Source organism: Scylla paramamosain, chromosome 1, assembly GCF_035594125.1.
Source record: "Scylla paramamosain isolate STU-SP2022 chromosome 1, ASM3559412v1, whole genome shotgun sequence".
In the NCBI taxonomy this organism is placed as follows: Eukaryota; Metazoa; Arthropoda; class Malacostraca; order Decapoda; family Portunidae; genus Scylla; species Scylla paramamosain.
This window is the reverse complement of record NC_087151.1, coordinates 14,849,773-14,870,000: the sequence shown is the minus strand read 5'-3', so window position 1 is coordinate 14,870,000 and position 20,228 is coordinate 14,849,773. Positions and strand designations below refer to the sequence as shown.

The 20,228-nt window shown below is 38.7% G+C and overlaps 1 protein-coding gene across 5 annotated transcripts; it reads left to right on the top strand.

Moving 5' to 3' along the window:
• The first annotated feature begins 11,794 nt into the window (after positions 1–11,794).
• Positions 11,795–19,832, top strand: LOC135101298 (zinc finger protein 888-like). 5 transcript variants are annotated; one of them, XM_064005064.1, is made up of 5 exons: positions 11,795–11,903; positions 14,070–14,217; positions 14,364–14,459; positions 15,153–15,932; positions 16,380–19,832. In XM_064005064.1, exons 2-5 carry the CDS (start codon positions 14,215–14,217, stop codon positions 16,728–16,730), a joined length of 1,230 nt encoding a protein of 409 aa, XP_063861134.1. In that variant the 5' UTR covers positions 11,795–11,903; positions 14,070–14,214; the 3' UTR covers positions 16,731–19,832. The 5 variants fall into 5 exon arrangements, with proteins under 5 accessions (XP_063861134.1, XP_063861123.1, XP_063861144.1 ...); XM_064005074.1 differs by having other exon boundaries at positions 11,851–11,903; positions 14,067–14,217; XM_064005086.1 differs by lacking the exon at positions 11,795–11,903 and adding an exon at positions 11,960–12,110.
• Positions 19,833–20,228: the final 396 nt, after the last annotated feature.

Below are 20,228 nucleotides of genomic sequence, written 5' to 3'. Positions count from 1 at the left end.
GGTAAAAATATGACAAATACTAAGGACATTCCTGCAGATGGACAAGAAAGCTCAGGGGGAGTTTGTTATTAATCTTCCCACTGCCATTGCATTGTTCCCATAATGATCTACAATTGTTCAGCCTCTTATTTTTGTATTGTAGTCTCTTTGAATAGTATTAATGATGTGGCGTAGAAAATACAATACTAACCTCCTATTATGTGTGTGTGTGTGTGTGTGTGTGTGTGTGTGTGTGTGTGTGTGTGTGTGTGTGTGTGTGTGTGTGTGTGTGCTGAACTTGCCTTAAAAACAGTTAATTTATTTAGTCTACATTTCAGAACATTTAACAATCAAATACAGTCGCTCCACACCACGATTTCTCGCAATGCAACCCACTTCATTCTGTCGATTGGTAACGTGATTTGAGGAAAAATGGAAGTGTATGACGACTTCGACTTGAAGTCCTGTCTTCAGTCTTTTCTCTAATACCTCTTATTATCACCATTGTTATTTTTCGAGTATCTTTAGACCATATTGTCAAGTGTTCCGGCATCTCACCTTGACTATTTGTAACACACCCTAATGAAAGTTGCTGGAGTCCTGGAATTTTTTTTCATGTTTAAAGCCATTGTTTTATAAAGTTGCCGCATGAAAATCCAACTCATCACCTCTGCGGTCTATGAAAACAGTTCTTAACAAAGCGCTTCATTATGAATGCTGGCTTTACGTGTCATATCAAAAGAAATTATGTTCGTACATAATATAATGAAGGATGCCTTAGGGGTTCTGCATTCTTAAATACCTTGATTAATTGCTCTCTCTCTCTCTCTCTCTCTCTCTCTCTCTCTCTCTCTCTCTCTCTCTCTCTCTCTCTCTCTCTCTCAAATTGTTAACATTTACAACATACATTAATTTTGTACAATAGTGCTTCAGTAGTTGAAGAAGTACTATATCCCGAGGTATCTGTTTTAAGACTATCCCTTATTTCTAGTGTTCTAAAGACTAAACATTCAGATTACACCAAAGATTACACAAGAGATTATATAGTCCTTTGAGTTTACACAAGCACATGAAAACACGCTTACTGTCTGGATCACACACACACACACACACACACACACACACACACACACACACACACACACACACCTGACTCCATTGGATCTGTGAAGGGCACTGCATTATCTTATCTTGAGGACAACTTCTAAAGACCACAACTATGAGTAGTCAAGTTCTCATTCGTGTTGTTCCCATTGATGATGCAAAATCCTTGTTAAACTATCACTAGACTCATGAAAACACCCCTGAAAATCCACAATAGCTTCCACTACAGCTTGTTAAAAGTGACAGAGGTAAGACGTCGAAACGATTTATAATACAGCCCTTGACTAATGAGACGAGACACAATTCCTCTCTACATCTGGTTACGATACCAGACCTACAAAGGCATCGAAGAGGAAGCGAACAAAGGAAGGCGCAAAGGCACAAGTAGGTCCGGGAGCGAGCCACCGTAAACATCTTCAAATCAGCTTGTTATGGTTGTATCTTGGTTTTTCTCTGAAGTGACTCGTCTCGTCTCAGTTGTCGCGGCGTGTGGCGGGTTAGTTAATGATGTTGTGGTGGTTGCTGCTCGTCGTTACCTAGTGCAGGAGGATAAATGTCACCACCACCACTACCACCACCACCACCACCACCACCACCTTACTTTATTGTATTTACTTCCCTCCTCACTCCCCTCGCGTCCCTTGCCTCAGTTTAACTCTTATTCCACTCACCATGCCCATAAACTCCCCTCAGGCGTCCCGTCTCCCACTCCCCTCACCCTTCCCCTCATTATTAACTTTCCTGACCTGAACCAATTACCTGTAATCGCCCACTGACTCTGCTTATTCACCGGGTCATGCATTACTCATCCCGATCTCTCGCTGCCGCTCTCACTCTCTCAAAGGGAGGGGAACATTAGAAAGGAGAAAAAATGTATATATCCCAGTGCACACACACACACACACACACACAGTACTGCATATCTCCTTTTCATAAATCCTCTAACACACATATACACTCCTCCTTCCTCCTCCTCCCCCTCCTCCTCCTCCTCCTCCTCCTCCTCCCACTCCTCCTCCTCCTCCCAGCACCACACACCACACACACAGACCCCCACCCAACCCCAACACTAACTCGGGAAGGGGGAAATAACAAGAGGCGCCCTTTCTCCCGACAGGTGAGGCGTGCTTGCTATAATTAATACTATCATTAACTGTGTGCCCCGAGCTGGAATGTATAACAGCCTGTTGCTCAAGTTTACTGTCAGTAATGAGATTGATGTTCCGACTTTTTTTATATTATTATGTATATTATTTCGTGATTTCCAGAGCTTAAAGGAGGATTCCAGGCTAGAGAGAGAGAGAGAGAGAGAGAGAGAGAGAGAGAGAGAGAGAGAGAGAGAGAGAGAGAGAGAGAGAGAATCGACGAACAGATACAGAAAAGCCGGGTGACAGACAGACAAACAGAGAAGAAGGCAAACACACACACACACACACACACACACACACACACACACAGACAGACACACACACACACACACGCACACACACGCACACACACACGCACACACACACACACACACACACACACACACACACACACACACACAGACAGACACACACACACACACACACACACACACACACACACACACACACACACACACACACACACACACACACACACACACACACACCCAAACACACACACACACACACACCGAAGAAGAGAAGCTAGAAATAAATAACTGACAGACCGACAAATAAACGGACGAAAAGAAAGACAGAGAAAATCACAAACATACAGAAAATAAACAAAACAAACAAACGCACACAGAAAAAGATAGATTAACCAAAGAACAACTAGACAGACAAACAGAAAAAAAAAGGAAAACATACAGATCAGAGAGAGAGAGAGAGAGAGAGAGAGAGAGAGAGAGAGAGAGAGAGAGAGAGAGAGAGAGAATAAAAAAGCACACCCCGGGATGGATTACACACACAGAGCCAATGCAACAAGACGCCTGCCTGCCTGTGAGTACTTACCCTCTCCACACACACAAGGGAGAGAGAGAGGGAGCCGCTATCTTATTACTTACTGACCGCTCCTGTGCCCTCTGTAATCCTTCCCCTCCGCATCTCAGCAACACTTGATATATTAACCTCACCATGCCTCCACTTTAAGGTTACAAAGATTACTTCCTGTTCACACACACACCACCATCAGCACATTCTAAGCTCGCCCGTGAGTACAGTTTTAATCTTTTTAGTGTGTCAGTCTCATTATTAACATCCACTCCTTCCCCTATGAGATTACTGTGATTACTTCCTGTTCACGTAAAACCACGAGTATTTTATTAGCACATCCCTCAGGACAATTTTAAACATTTTACTGCGATCGTTTTCCTTTATCGTCATATACAGCACTAGGAAAAATGTTTGCCTGGATTCACGTAAAAAGCTAATATGGTTAATTTTGTCTCTCGTAAGCAACATAATTATTCAAAAGACTGTGCTCTGAAAACAGGTGGGTAAAAAAGTTGTTGGTGAATGCGAAAAAAAAAAAGAAATGTACAGCAGTGGAAGGTTAAGAATTATACGAAGAGTTTGTCTGTTAATATATGTCGCGGAATTCCCAGATAACCATGTTAAGTTTTATCATCAAGTACAAGAGGATGACTCATTGATGCCATGAAAACTTGTGTTGGCTACAGTAACTCATACAGCTAAGAGTTACATCATTTCCTGCATACGGAACGTTTCCTTTATCCCTCTAAGATTGATCTTTTCCTTTACGAAGATTTACGTTCAATGTACTGATGATTATATGCTTTTATTCATTCTTACCGGTATTTTGTCCATGTTACTAATGCAGGATTCAACCATTACCTTCATTCTTTCATCCCTTTCACTGGTAAAGTTTGGAACTCTCTACATGATTTTTTTTCTTCCTTCATACGATTTGAATTGTTTTCACAAGGAGTATCAAGACACCTCTGGAACTGAGCTGCCAACGTCTTGAAGTATTTTTTTTTCTTTTTCTTACTTTTTTCTTATTTTGGAAGTGACGTAGCGAATGCTTTTCTCTTATCCTCTTATTTATATGCCCTTGGCCAGACTCCTTGATATTCAATAATAATAATGATAATGATGATGCTGATAATAATAATAATAATAATAATAATAATAATAATAATAATAATAATAATAATAATAATAATAATAATAATAAGTAAATAAACAAACAAATATAAATAAATAAATAAATCCTCTCAATTATCAACACCACTTATATAACAATTCCTGAGGAGACGCTGCACAGCACTGCATTTCCAAGCCTGTTATTCTTGCATGGAACAGAGGCCGCCCGGTGAACGTCAAAGCTACAAATGATACGACAGAATTCCAAGGACACTCCTGCTGTCCTGATAACACTCAAATCCCTCCTGCTTCCTCCTCTAAGTTGTACACATTGGCCTGCCTTGCGCCGAGACTCCGCACAGGAAATATGGATCATAACTCAGGCACATTGAGGTTCTGTTAAGTTCTGCATCAGTATCATCTCAAATTTAGCTGTTTCTGTAAAAGGGTATTTGTCCATCAGCCCGTGTAAGGAGCAGATATCTGATGTGTGTGTGTGTGTGTGTGTGTGTGTGTGTGTGTGTGTGTGTGTGTGTGTGTGTGTGTGTGTGTGTGTGTTTAACTGGAATGCAGGGTCTATCCATACAATCCATGTAACATTTCTACACAAGACATCCAACGTTTACTAGCCATATCATCAGTTCCCTTCCGCTAACAGAGAGTCTTCAGATCTTCACAGTCAGCCGCAAAGTTGGTTATCCTGACAGCTTCCACCGCCGCTGCTGTATTCAGGGTTACTGCTCTTTTGAACACGGTAATTGTTTACCTCCCTCGACCTTCCCGATGCACAATACTTTCCGCTAACTGTCTCTCCTACGCTGTTTAAGAGTTGCCCGGCATCGTCCCTTTAAGTTAACAAGTAAACTCCCTTCCAGATTACCTTACTGTGTATTGTGTCTTGCTTAGAATAATGTCATTAAGGACAACACATCTTGAGGGAGTTTGGTAAATTAGTCTTTTCCGCCTTATTTAATGTTCTACAATATAAAGGTAATGTTTGTGTTTTTAGTTTGAAATTCATATCCATTTCTTATAAAGATTTTTTTTAAACGTATACAAAAGACAAATTATGCAGAATCTATAGTGCGTATGACGTGGTTGGTTCAGAGAGAGAGAGAGAGAGAGAGAGAGAGAGAGAGAGAGAGAGAGAGAGAGAGAGAGAGAGAGAGTTCATTTCACCTGGCTGCATCCTAAGCAAGTCATATTATACGCCTCTCTGCCCTCTCTCCGGATACCTAATTGACAGACAACACAAAACATCTGTCGCGCCACCCACCCGCCAACCAGGGGCTGGCTGCCTGGAGAGAGAGAGAGAGAGAGAGAGAGAGAGAGAGAGAGAGAGAGAGAGAGAGAGAGAGAGAGAGAGAGAGAGAGAGAGAGAGAGAGAGTGTGTGTGTGTGTGTGTGTGTGTGTGCGTATAAAACGGTAAGTGCCAAAATGTCGAAAACTTAACAAAATGCAAATTGGATTACACACATACACACACACACACACACACACACACACACACACACACACACACACACACACACACTGGTTTCCACTCCTCTAATAGGGAGAGTACGTATGCGTGATGTCAGACTGGAAGAAACACTGGAAAATTATGATCGTAACCAACCCGTAAGAGACAATACAAAGAATCAGCTGAGATCGAACGCCTGGCAAGTGTGTGTGTGTGTGTGTGTGTGTGTGTGTGTGTGTGTGTGTGTGTGTGTGTGTGTGTGTGTGTGTGTGTGTGTGTGTGTGTGTGGAAAAAGATTGTCATCCTCGTAGCGAGAAAGGTGGACGAGCTAGAAGAGTGGAGAACAATAATGGTAAGTTTGGCGAAGTTACCGCTACTGCGAGAAGTGTTTGTCCGCGTGTTGATGTTCCCTGCGTCACTTCATGTCACTGGTGCAGTTCTAGTTCTGCAGTTCTAGTTTGCAGTTCTGCAGTTCTAGTTTGTCTTTATCAAGTAGGTTTAGGCTTCTCTTTTCTCGTGTGGGTGACTCCTTTTGGTTCTTTTGTCACCATTCAATTAATTTCCTTTTTCTCTTCTTTTATATTTTCATCTCAATAATCACTCACTGCACTGCTCATCATTGTAAAGACGTATCTTTTGAATCACTGACATTTATCTAAAATCAAGTCATTAGAGGGAAATTGTATTAATAGCAGTACACAATAGTGGCTGAGACCAAACCCTGCCGTGCCATGAAGATTGTCGATCAAGACACGAGTGTGCATTCACCCTTCAGACCAGGCAAAGTTCATCAGCTCATTGCTTGCTTGGTCAGATTATAACAAAACATTATATCTAAATGTCAGTATATATTGTTATAACTTTTCAAGATATACTGACAACAGCCTGCTATCAACAGTGGTGACATTGATACCAACCACCCTGATCTACGCTTAGAATGATTTTAATAGGAAGTATATGAACAGCCCCTCCCTGACCTGGCCAAGTACAAGCACACGTCATGCAGGGTAGCCTGAAATATTACGCCACTGCTGGGTAAAGATGATATTATCTAGACCTTCCGGTCGCCCCCGTCCTGTACCGCCTCGCCTCCCACCACCCGAGGCTCCTGATCCACTCAACCCGCTCCCCTTCCTAACTCAATTGAGGCGGAAGGCCGAGATGAATCTTTGATTTGATCCAGAATCTTTGCCAAAGGAAATACGATTGTGGAACTAAGACAGAGGTGATGAATACGTGTCTTTTTGGCCTTCATTTTCGCGCCGGAGATCCATTCCCGGAGCAGCGCCGCCGCGGGACTCTGTGGCCACGGGCAGAGGGCGGAGGGCACAGTTTGGCTGAAACGCCGCGAGGCCACCGCCGAGGCCGACGGGAACTGTGTTGGTCTATGTAAATGAGAGATTTCCAGTATGGATGTCTTCAGCCGCACGGAAACACGGGATCTCGCCCTTATTGCTTTTTTAATGTGGACTTGGACACACAGCCGCGGGATAAGACCCTCGCGCCGCCAATAGGACAAAGAAAAGAAAGAAAATAATATGAACCTCTTTAAATATTAAACTTCGAACTGAGCTATTCCAGCTTGGCGGCAAAAGGCTGAATTATTGTCCTCGCAAATCCTCAAGACAAAAATTTTATGTTTACTCTCGCCGGTGGTGGGAAGTGACGATTATCCGCGTCCCGGCGCCACCACTGCAGCGCCACGCGTCCTCCGTGCCGGAGCGAGCGTCCGGACGCGGTTTTGTTACCAGAGTATTATGATGATACGTGCAAGGGTATAATGTTATGAAACTGATCCCTGATATATGACTTCGTGAAGAAAGATTAGAAGACGATAGTGATATAAGTGATAGTTATTGGTGATGATGATGATGATGATGATGATGATGATGATGATGATGATGATGATGATGATGATGATGATGATGATGATGATGATGATGATGATGATGATGATGATGATGATGATGATGATGATGATGATGATGATGATGATGATGATGATGATGATGATAATAATAATAATAATAATAATAATAATTATTATTATTATTATTATTATTATTATTATTATTATTATTATTATTATTATTATTATTATCATTATTATTATTATACGAAGAAAAACAGCAGCAACAACAACAACAACAAACAACAACGACAACAACAACGACAACAACAACAACAACAACAACAACAACAACAATAACAACAACAATAACAACAACAACAACAACAACAACAACAATAACAAGGGGCATATGGCGCTGTATCAATCAACAAAATATATTACACTACATATTTAGAAAGTATAACATTTACGGATAAATCCGTGAAATACTTCAGCCAATTAAATCAACCTTAACATCTGGCTGACTGTCTTCAGTCTCTCATCACCGCAATGTTGCATCTCTGGCTATCTTCTACTGCTATTTTCATGCTAACTGCTCTTCTGATCTTGCGAACTACATGCCTCCCCTCCTCCCATGACCTCGCTGCACAAGGCTTTCTTCTTTCTCTCGCCCCTATTCTATCCACCTCTCTAATGTATTCTCAATCATTCATCCCTTTCTCTGGTAAACTCTAGAATTCCCTGCCTGCTTCTGTATTTCCTTCTTCCTACGACTTGAACTCTTTCAGAACACTTGTCCTCTGCTATTTGATCATTCTATTTGTATTGCTCTAGGAAATGACATAAGTGGGCCTTTTTTTATTCAAATTTTTGTTGTCCTTGGCCAGTGGCTCTCTTATATAAAAAAAATAATAATAATAATAATCACGTGAAGATTGTATCTAATTACACAATTCAGTGGTGCAACTAAATGTAGTACCATCAGTTACAGGCAAAGTTCGTATCTGTGAATACTTTTATGATTAAATTAAACAAAACTGAACTAATATCATAAGACAATGGATACAACTTTGAACACGCTTGCATCACAGCCAGTACATTCGCCCCACCACCACCATTATCAGATATCCTATCCCTTGATTTCTGTAGGTTTCAAAACAATGGACTTGTCACCCCTACTCTCGTCCTTCCTTCCTGCCTCACCCCCGCCACATGATAGCGTTGTGCGTACAGCCCACACTACTGAAAATGTTCTTAGAGCAGGAACGAAAGGTTGCAACTAACAACACATTTTTTGGAAAACTAACCGGAGCCTTGCCTACCATTAAAAGAACCTTGTAGACAATTAGATAATGCACATAAAAAATGCTGACGTTGCTCTTGTTTTTAACCTCGTCTGCTTAAAAGATAATATTCTATTCTATACTAATTTAAGCCAAAACTCCTCGTACATGTGGTATTCCTACACATGACGCTGGATCTTCAGCCTTACTCCTTTGCAATCAAGGAGAGCCTCCTATCCTTGTCTGCGATGAGTTAAGGATCCAGTCAGCCTTTCTCCTTCCCTCAGTTCATGGCACAGGCAGCCAGCATATTCCAGTACCATATCACTACAATATCACTACAATTCACCGCGACTATTACTTACTAATACAAATATTGGTCACATCAAAGAGAAGGCACAGTCACCACTACGTAGAATCCTGCAGACAACGATTTCCATTTTTTTTTTCACATAATTTTTCCATTATTGTTATTGCGATTAATCTTTCTAACTGTTCCGGTATATGCGAGTGTGTAGCCTACTGTTTTATCAAAGCGAATATCAATATTACAACGCGGGTTTCACGATGACAACAGGAAATCAAGAAAGTGATGACAGTGAAGCGCGTAGGTGTTGCTGACATGAGTTTGAAATTCAGTGACCTAGTTAAGCATGAATCTTTTCTCCCTCAAATGATTCATCTCAGCCATGCAGGTATGGTGACAAAGATGGTGCACTCTTCCAGTCTCTTAAATGGGTCATCATGAACAAAGAAACATTAAACACAATTCATCACAAACTGTCACGGAAGAAGTTTTATCCTCCCCTAAAGGACCTCCTCTAGTGGCAATATGTAGTGGATGGTGGATAATGTTAATCATGGCGAGCTCTTCAGCACAAGGTTATCATAAACAATGGTCTACTGAACACGATTCACCAGATTAAGTCCTTTCCTCCCTTAATGCTTAAGGACTCTCTCCGATGGCAGTATCTGGTGAAAGGAGGGTACCGTTCTGTTGCTTATATCGATCTTTTGCTAGATGTGAAGTGTTAGAAGTGAACGACTTGAGGTAAAAGAGGAGAACCTGATGCTTGATCTCTGCCTTGGGTGTGCTTCAAGCTGGACCAGACAACCACCTTCTTCTCCAATACGTTCCCTGATCCACGTCATAACTCACTCATGAGTGTGGCATAGGTTGTCATTTATATTATCTTGGAGCAAACAAACATGCGTACACATATTCTCCCACATAACATGTACACGCATGAGAATAGCATTGCTAATTTTCCACTCCAGCCACGATGCAAGGTCACAATTCGTTTGTCCCATTTGCTGGGTTTATACCATGAACGAGGACAAACCTTACTTTTTTTTCTGCCTGGCCTGGGATCAAACCCCAGAATCTCTGTTGTGAGGTGAGTGTGCTACCCCCTACACTTTGATGTATCTAGGAATAATTTCAATGGCTACTAACCAAGACCAAGTTTATTATACTGTCTTACTTCAAAATGGTACACAAAAGGTAAACTCCCTTCTAACATAATGCTGGTTTACTTGCAGGTGTCTCTCTGCAGTAACTTCAATCAAAAGAATTTTGCATAAGGTCTTTTAATTGTGTTTAAAAATGTTTCAGTTCAGAAACAGTACAATATAAACACACATTCATGGGGCACATAAGTTTAATATATTGAATGAGAGATAGTTCTATGTTCACTTTCATCTTAAAACCATTTTAAATTTGCAAGTCTAAGCTTATTGTTTGTTGTATCGTGGATAGATTGTTATGCGACTGTCAGGAGATTGTTACATGGAAGTTAGGAAATTTGTGTGGCGGCTAAGAGAGTGTTACTTGGTAGTTGGGGTGGGGGGGGCTGTTACGTGGAGGTTAGGAGACTCAAACGTGGCAGGGGATTGTTTCATGGCACTGGAGATTATTACGTACCGATTTTGAGATTTGTGATGATCGGAAGACTGTTATCTTGCGGTAATGAGGTTGTTGATGAGCAGTTAGGAGAGTATTAGATAGCAGTTAAAAGACCAGGTGAGTTAACCATTACTTGGCAGTTACATTATTGCGTGGTAGATGGGACACGTCTGTGACGGGAGATTGTTTCATACAAGTTAGATCCTTATTGCATATCAGTGTTTTAGGTGTAAATGATTGATGGGGGGTAGTTGTAAGATTATAATCAAGCAAATTTAATATTTTTGTGTTATATATCACTACTTAACGGTTGCATTGTGATTGTCTAACGTGAAGGACGTCAATTTTTGCCTTGAATGAGGGAAACTTATCATTTAACTATCATAACTTATTCAACGCACCTGTTATTTGGTCCATCCCTCCTGCTTCTTGATGAATGGATACACATGTTCTCAACTTCAGGTTTGGACAGCGCGGCAACAGATTGTTTGGGAGAATAGGTGTACAAGTGACCGGCAGGTGGCACACGTCGGCACACTGAGTAACTGTTATTCAACGGGGAGCTTAACACTCAATACAGTGCGCTCTGTGTTTGAGTTTCATATCTAAATGGATAAATTCAAACTGCTCCAGGGCATTCTTCACGAAAATAATATCAAATACCCTGAAAAACACACACTTTACATCTTGCCCTATGCCATAGTACAATCAAAATAGGGTTGCTTTGACTGATATGGCAAAGATAACTTAACAGTCTTAAAGGTTTTATATCTTACCTCCCAAGTGCAAATCCTGCAAGTTCACGTTATCTAGAAAAATATGCATATGATAAGGAGGAGAACATTTGAGGTGTCTCGATATGCATGAGACACATCAACATCTTAATACTCAACAAACTGGTTTGAGGTTCCTTCTTCACTCTGAAACACAAGGTGGAAATTTCTCAACATTTTATATTTTTCATCTGGATCATTAATATTAGGAAAACCGAAATGGTAGATAAAATAAACAATATCCCTTGAAAATACATGTATTGCAAAATATAGTTATATAATAATTTTTATGCTATATATTCATAGAGAAAATTAATATTATAGTGTAAAAGAACGTAGAGAATATTGCAAGTGAGAGGAGAAAGAGCCGAAGTGGATGTGTTTGTAGGAACAAGACAGCAGGGTGGCGCAGCTAACTACTGATATCGCGATCTTTATCTGGCGTCCCCGTAGCTCCAGCGGTGATGGTAAGCGTTTATACCTGTCTCTTTACACTTTGGTGAGATAGGACAACGATGATGAGTGTTAGGCAACCCTAGTTTGTGCAGGGAGGGCGCTGTGGCAGGGCGTGCAGCAAACAAAAGGCAGGACCCGCCCTCCAGTTGCCCTGCAGTCTGGCCAATGTTGCCTCGAGCCTTGCTACTACAAGCATGTGATACTACTAATACATGACAGTTAGTGTACGACTGTCCTGTCGTGCAAGCAGTGTTATGTGTGTGTGTGTGTGTGTGTGTGTGTGTGCGTGCAGCAGTCACCGCTACTACCTTCCCTGTGATAAAAATTACGGTTTCCACAGTCACACATGTGATGAAAGAGGTACTTAATAAAAAGATACAAGTATATAGGTAGTACATCAGTCTTAAAATCAGGGAGATAAATTGGAACCAGGCTTTAGTGTGACTGCTGTGGTCAGCAAAGTGAGTGCTGTTTCACAGGGCTGTCTTAGACTGCCGGTGGATGGGACCATGAAGATGTGGATTCCAGCATGGTTCAAATCCTTGCAAAATTATGACATAATGACATTAGCTATAATAATCGCTGATCTTTTGCACCATTAAAGCATGAAACTACTTCCATAGAACTGTAAAACTAATTGATGTCAGTTTTAGATTCACACCCACTCATGCTCCTAGGTCATTAACCCCTCCCCTATGGTTTTCTTGTGTGATAGGGTGATGACAAGGATAAACTTAAGAGTGGGAAGGTAAAGGAGCCAAACATAAGGGAGACGAGGTTGTAATGACTTTATGATGCCAGTATGTTATTATAACCACTTGTATCTACACATCCATACATGTTTACACATCATCCTGCATTGTTCTACACAGGGATGGAGAGGTGGGAGAAATGAGTTGTGTGAGGCAGAATGGGTAGCAATGGCATAGTGAAAGGTTGGTGCATGGGAGGAAGCTGGGTGGTTTACTGATGGGGAAGAGATAGAAGATTACTTATTATCCTTCTTGGGCCTTGAGGTGATGCTAAAAGCTTATTTAATGTAGAAAAGTTCAGAAATGCGTGAAGAACACTGAAGTAGCAGTAACAATCACATTTGAATGTTGTTTGCGTAAGGTTTGGAGGTGGGGGAAGCTGAAAAGATCATGGTGCTGTTGTGTATGGGAAAGGTGGCATGGGCAGTATGGAAGGTAGTGATGTTTTGACATTTCCTTGACTAGGATAATTTTACTTTATTCTTGGTAGATGCAATGCTTTGAACTGTTTGACATAATGACAGTGTCAAGATCTGTATTGTTTATGATAAAAATCATTTTTCCAAAGTCTTCCATAATACATATACCCTTGACCAGTTGTGCTTTAAAGTTTTCAGTATGAACAAGAACATTGTCAGACTGTTGAGCACTGAGTTACAAACAGACCCAAAGAACTTTGTCTATTTGTATGTTGGGGAACACCTGCATTTTGCTCCTGGCTGCTGAACATTTTGTAACCTGTATTATTTTTGTACAATACTGAATAATGCACCTTTTTGTATGCTAAAGGTGCATTAAATAGTTGACATCTATATAAGTGACTTAATTCTAGGAAACTGGAAAAAAATCACTAGTCCTAAAGCTGCCAGTAGATCTTGGGCAAACTTTGTATAAAATAAATAAATAAATAAGTAAAAAAGACTAGAAATATTCAGAAATTGACTTTTTCCAATTTTTTGTCAAAATTGAACTTCTGATAGTGCATATTAATATGTTTTATGCACTGTAGATATCATTAAACTTAGATAATTGAAACAAAAGCATACCACTGCATGATTTAAATTAAGTTGATTAAATAAATAAGTTGTGTATTGAGAATTCATCAATCTACTGAGAGCCTGCAATACTATTGTTGCTGCAATCACCATCTTCTTCCACTGCCAGACAACCTGCAGCCTCCGTCAGCAACTCACTCCTTTCATATTGCACTGATTCAGAGTCATTGAATTCTGTGCTTTCCTTTTTGAAATTATCAGCCTTTCATCCAGTACCTACACCACCAGCACCACATCCTTCCCAAAAGAAGTCATGAAAATTACAGGCAATATAGAAACCAGGGAAATAGGTCAGGTTAGCTGTTTCTTGTGGATATTATGGCAGGCAGGACCAAAATACATAAACCAACTATTTACTTATTTTAAGCAGAACAAGAGTGACACATGTGGTGGTGGCCGGTGGCAAGTCATTAAATGAAGGTGAACAAGTACAAGGTGTCAAACCTATCACTGTACCTGATATCACTAGTTTATAAACCCTAGTGATGGGCCCCACTACAAATTGAGTGATCTACATGGTAACTAAAAATACTGCCTTTTTAGACCCAAAATATATTTTAAGTTTTATAGCACATTGTTCAGTTGGCATTTTCCTTTATTTATTTATTTTTTTGATGTGATCTTCACAATGTGTTGCTCACAATGAACTCTGTTTTATTACCAGCAAACATCAAAAATGGAGGATGAAGAGTCAGTATCAGTAAAATGGGATCATCATCAGCCAGTCCTTCTTCAAGCTATCAAGGAAATATACACAAAGGTCAGTTTTTGCTCTAGCTAGTTTTGTGTATTTGTGTATGGCATCTTTTAATTCCAGTTATAATGTAATAACATTATAGACTTCATTCAGAATTGTCTCCATATATACTTCCATCTTGAAATATTAAAAAAAAATTTTTTTTTCTTTTTCTTCAAATTTATTTTTTTGTTACACTAAGCTGGCTGATCCTGAGGATATACTTGAGTTACTGGCTGACTTTATCCTTAAAAGACTTAAAAAGCAGCAAAAGCTAACAAAAAAAATCTTGTCCCATTACTCAGTCAGTCACCTTTGGGATATTCACTGAGAAGCTGATCCAAAGATGAGACAAATACATGTCAGATCAAAACCTTCATCAGGTCCCAAGATCATTTTCTGGTCTTTGTACTCCCAGGTCACCACACTGACTGCATAACTTTGTTTTATTCACCTTCACAAAGTTTCTTCAAAACTATTCTGGTATTTCAGAAATAGATACATCAACACACCTGTAGTCTCCAGCACAAATTTTAAGTATATTAAAATTTCAACTCCATTTGTAAACAGTAACTTTGTCAGACCTGTGCAGCATGTGAATTTTTTCATTTCTAGCTTTGTAATATGTAAAACAAAAATATTACTTGCAAGACTTGTCATGTAAAAAATTTCCTCTTGATTTTTTTTTCCTTTTTTTTTTTTTCTTTTTTTTTTCAGGGAATCTATGCAGATGTCAGACTTGAATGTGATGGCCATGAACATTGGGTGCACAAGTTTATTTTATCAGCCTGTAGTGAATACTTCCAGGAGGTTCTGGCTGATGTGCCTCACAGAGGGTCCATTACTGTTGCTGCGTATGTGCAACACAAACAGCTCATGTCTCTTCTTGATTTCATGTATCTTGGGGAAGTCATTGTACCTCAGGAAGACTTGGCAGAGCTTGTAAATGCTGCTGAAGTTCTGATGGTGCGAGGTTTTGCCATTCCCTGTGAGGATCTTAATGATAATGAAAACAATGAACAGTTCATGCAAGGCAAAGAAATTTTTAGATTTACTGAAAACTATTCAAATGCTATACCTGAAAATAATATTGAGAACAATATTAGCAAAGAGGCAAACAGTAGTTACATGTATGGACCAAAGGTTAACACAAAAAGAAAGAGAACTGACTTAGATGGACAAGGAAGATTAAACAATAAAGAAAAAAAATATGAAACCCAACAATCTTTTCACAATCATGAAGACATGCTAAATACATCAATCAAGGAGGAGCCTCTGGATCAGGATGCATCTAGCAGACTGGAATATCAGGGATCAACCAATGGCTATATGATGGAGAAAGGAACTACTCCTACTTCAGGTGGTGAATTAGGAAGAAGTAAACCATTACCTAACATGCAGACAGACCAAGCTCCAGATGCAAATTGTGGAACATCAAATGCCGACATAAGCAACTTGCTGAATGTTTTGATCGACAGTAACCCTGCAGATATAAATGTAAGTGAATGACTTGCTCTGTAGATTTTAATAGTGGAATTTATGTAAGACAGCATTTTATTAGTATTGTTGAGAGTAGTAAAAGTATCATTAATTAATTTAAATTTGCCAATTGAAAACCCAAATATACTAACAATTAAATGATAGGTTATTATTGTTTGTCTTAGTCTATTAATTCCTAGCTTGCAGCAGGAATTTAAGCTATTGATTGGATGATACCCTGAGTGAGCCTGTCTTCTGCTTGTCATGGAACTGACCTCCCTTTCTATAAGTTTAATTTTTATGGTTATCTGTAGTTCAGTCATTTAGTGTAATACTTAATTTTTTTTTCTATCACTAGACAATTGAATAGTAGTGGATTATGAGTTGAAAAGTGTTGAGAAACAAAATAATATATATTGTTTATACATTATTAGAAATTTTGTTGAAAGTCAGTTTTCATTACAGGGAAGCTTGAGACCTGCTGGTTACCAAAAGACTGAAGAGTCCAACCAGCCATGCCAAAATGTACAGCCAGCAGCAGAAGCAGGGTTTGTGTGTCCACAGTGTAGGAAGGTCTTCCACTGGCGAAGCAATCTCACCAAGCACATGAGGACACACACGGGAGAAAAACCATATAGTTGTAATGTTTGTCCATATAAAACCAGCTATAGTGAAGCTCTCAAGAGACATATAAGAATACACACAGGAGAAAAACCATATAAATGTGAGAAGTGTGATTATAGAAGTAAAGATTATGGTTCACTAAAACAGCACGCAAAGAAACATTCACAGATAGATATAAATGAAGTGTCATAATAGTTTCATGAAATCATACATAACAAATTTACTAAGAAATTATGTACAAATGATGACATAGTTGTGCATGGTATGTACAATTTTTAATAGTGAAAAAGATGGTGACATTTATGATATGAAAATGCATTATATTCCTGTTGTACATTTAGGAACATGATTTAGTACATTATAGTACAACATGTGAATATTTAAAATGAGTGAAGATTCTGTATACTGACTAGTTTGCAGTGAGTGAAAGTTTACATTGAGGAAGTTAAAATGTTATGCTGGTAACTTGAAAAGATGTGTTTTTTTTTTTTTTTAGGACAGTAAATGTTTATCTCTTTTCATGTATTAGCATACTTCAGTTTATTTTTTTCTTTTAAGTATTTTCTTGAAAGAAAGTTTTAAAACTATGGCAGTAAAATCATATTCATTATTTCTTTCAAAAGTGAAACTGGAAAAGAAATCATAACTGAAACAACATTGTGAGTTGAAAAAGTTGCCAGACAAGTGATAAACTGCCCCTAAATTTTGGCACAGATGTGTTTTTTCTGCTCAGATATTTCTCGCCATTATCTTTGACAGGAGCATGGATCATTGGTTCTTACTGCAGGTATTCCTCCTCTGTAACAAACTTAAATGTGCCGTAAATTTTGTTTGCAGTGTACCAAGTGTCGCCAAGTTCACTTGTATTCCAGATTGCACTGGTGAGGTCAGTCATTGCATTGAATAGAATAGTCTGCAGCTTTGCAGCTTGTTGAGTTGAGCTCACTGTGTTGTGGGTGTGGTAGTAGTCTTTAGACAGAGGAATGAGAGATGGACTCCCATATAGATCCTATCATTATGAATTTGGTGTTATCCTGTGTAGTAATGCTCTTTGAATTCATGATTACTAAGCTTTTTCAGTATTATATAAGTATTTAAACTCCTTCTGTTGCATATTTCAACATATGTTAAATTATTTTCGAAAGTAGCACTTTCATTATTTAACTGGAAATCAGAGTATTATTTTATTTGATTTAATGGTAATTTAAAATTTATGTTCCTTGAAATTTGTGAAGTAAGGGAATAGTGCAATAGTTACCATGTTGCTGTGTTGTTAGTATGAAGTGACATTGCTGAACTGCTGACCCATATCCTCCTTAGTTTTAAGTGAACAAGGAGTGGTTCAGTAAGAGTGAACTCATGTATAACAGATTCTGTCATAGAATTTGTCTGTCTCCAAAGTCACCCTACAAATTGAAGAGAGACATAAGGATGATAAATAACAAAAGTACTCAAGATCTCATATGGGATTTTTTAAAATTTTGTATTGTTATCATTATTTTATTTTATTATTATTATTATTATTATTATTATTATTATTATTATTATTATTATTATTATTATTGTTATTGTTATTATTATTATTATTATTATTATTACTATTATTATTATTATTATTTATATATTTATATATTTATGTATTTATTTATTTATTATTTTTTTATTCATATATTTTTTTATATACATGTAGCACTGGCAGGCATTGCTGCTGTAACTCTTCCTGAGGCTTAGATGGTTGGCCTCTTATACTTGTAGAGGCTCAGTTGGTCAGCCCACACCACTGATGTTGTTAGCAGATTTTTAAAGCTATGCCTTAACAGAGGCTCATGTGCCCCCACTCTCACCCCAAGAGCTCCCCAATGCATTAATTGTCCCCAAAATAGAGTTGATAGGAAGCACATGAATATTCTCTGGGTACTTGGCAATAGCTTTGCAATGGGCTAGCTCCCAGCAGGACTTCAACTTGAGTCTCCATGATCACTGCATCTAACTGCTGACCACAAGACCATCACCTTCCCTGTGATCATCTCTTTTTTTGTAAGTAAATACTTTTATTTTTGCTATAAGGCAATGTAAGAGTTTGGATATCTTGTGGTGAGCTTATTTAAAAAGATTCATAGGTTTTGCAAATACTTACAAGTACATGGCCCAAGGCATGTATGAATTTGGTAAAGATAAGGTATCCTTGTCCTACCATGGAAGCACAAAAAAATTTAGTCACAAGCTCCACCACCTGTTTGTCACCACAAAATTGTAGCCCTGCACACACTTTCTTGATACTGCAACAGACATAACTGTTGTATATAGGAGTTTACACAGATTGTGTGTATTTAGTTCAGTGGATGGAATGAAGTGATTCTGGACATGGATTACTACAGGAGCTTATCCTGTAATACTAAAAGTGGTGCACTAAGTTAATTGATAGAAGGGAAGTACACAACTCACAATAATGTAGTAGGTTATCATAAATATGTGAATATTTGTCCACATTTGGATAAAATGGGTGTTATTAATATGTGCACAAATCGGTGAATGAATTGATAAATTGACAAGTTAATGGAGTCTGACCAAAAGAGGCAAAATGATCCATTATACTCTTTTATTTTAGAATATTATTCTATTAAGCCTAATGCATAGTGTGAATTTAATTAGTTATAAAGTATGCTATAATTAATTATATGTAATTTGTTATGAATTGGGCTTGTAATACTGAAAGAATAACACAACTATATATGTAGGATAAACATTTTAAACTACTTCATTGCATTGTGTTTTAATAAGCACAAGTCTTTGTTATGAGCTATCCACATCTGAAGAGAGTGTGTGCACCTGTGCCTGCATGCAGGCAGGTGGCTTGTTCTATCCATTGAACCCTTGTGGCTTCTTGCCATGTATTTGTATTGTTTGCTGCCTCATGCATATAATATACCAAAAATATAGTTTTATAATTACAAATGTACTGCATTCTGTGTTTTGGATAGCATTACAGAAGAGTTGCTATTATTTATTATTTGTAACAAACAAAAATAAAAGTTTAGATTTGCCAGTGAACCGTGATGAACAGAGTTTTCATCCACTGTTGAAGTATTAACTTTACATATGATGGTTACTCTGCAAAAAAATCTTGCATATTGAGAATTTGCATGCATGGTTTCTACCTTTACTTTAGATATCGGAAGTTATGTTCCAAGATTCTCTCTCTCTCTCTCTCTCTCTCTCTCTCTCTCTCTCTCTCTCTCTCTCTCTCTCTCTCTCTCTCTCTCTCTCTCTCTCTCTCTCTCTCTCTCTCTCTCTCTCTCTCTCTCTCTCTCTCTCTCTCTCTCTCTCTCTCTTTAGCCCCTAACTGTTAATTTCACCACTTTTTCATAATGGTGCACTAAAATACCAGGGAAAGCCCTGTTGCACAACACTTGAAAAAAAGAGTAAACATGTGTATTCATCTTTCTACCAGAATTAGATAAACTTAAAAGGAAGTTGATTTGACCAGACATCAATGTCTTGTCTCTGTTGAATAATATTACAGAGGGGATTTCCAAGTTACCCAACTTGATCCCTTCTGGTTGTCTTTTATGATGCAAATGCAGGGGAATGTGGTAGCAGAATTCTTCCAACCTGACTGGGATGTGTAGCCCATCTGTAGTGGAGTAAAATGTGAAAAATTTACTTGTCTCAGGATTGTAGGTGTCAGGT

Excerpts from the sequence above, each read along its gene's own strand:
- LOC135101298 (XM_064005043.1), top strand. Across the intron at positions 14,460-15,152 it reads TCAAGGAAATATACACAAAG|GGAATCTATGCAGATGTCAG; the intron begins GTCAGTTTTTGC and ends TTTTTTTTTCAG. Across the intron at positions 15,933-16,379 it reads GTAACCCTGCAGATATAAAT|GGAAGCTTGAGACCTGCTGG; the intron begins GTAAGTGAATGA and ends TTTTCATTACAG.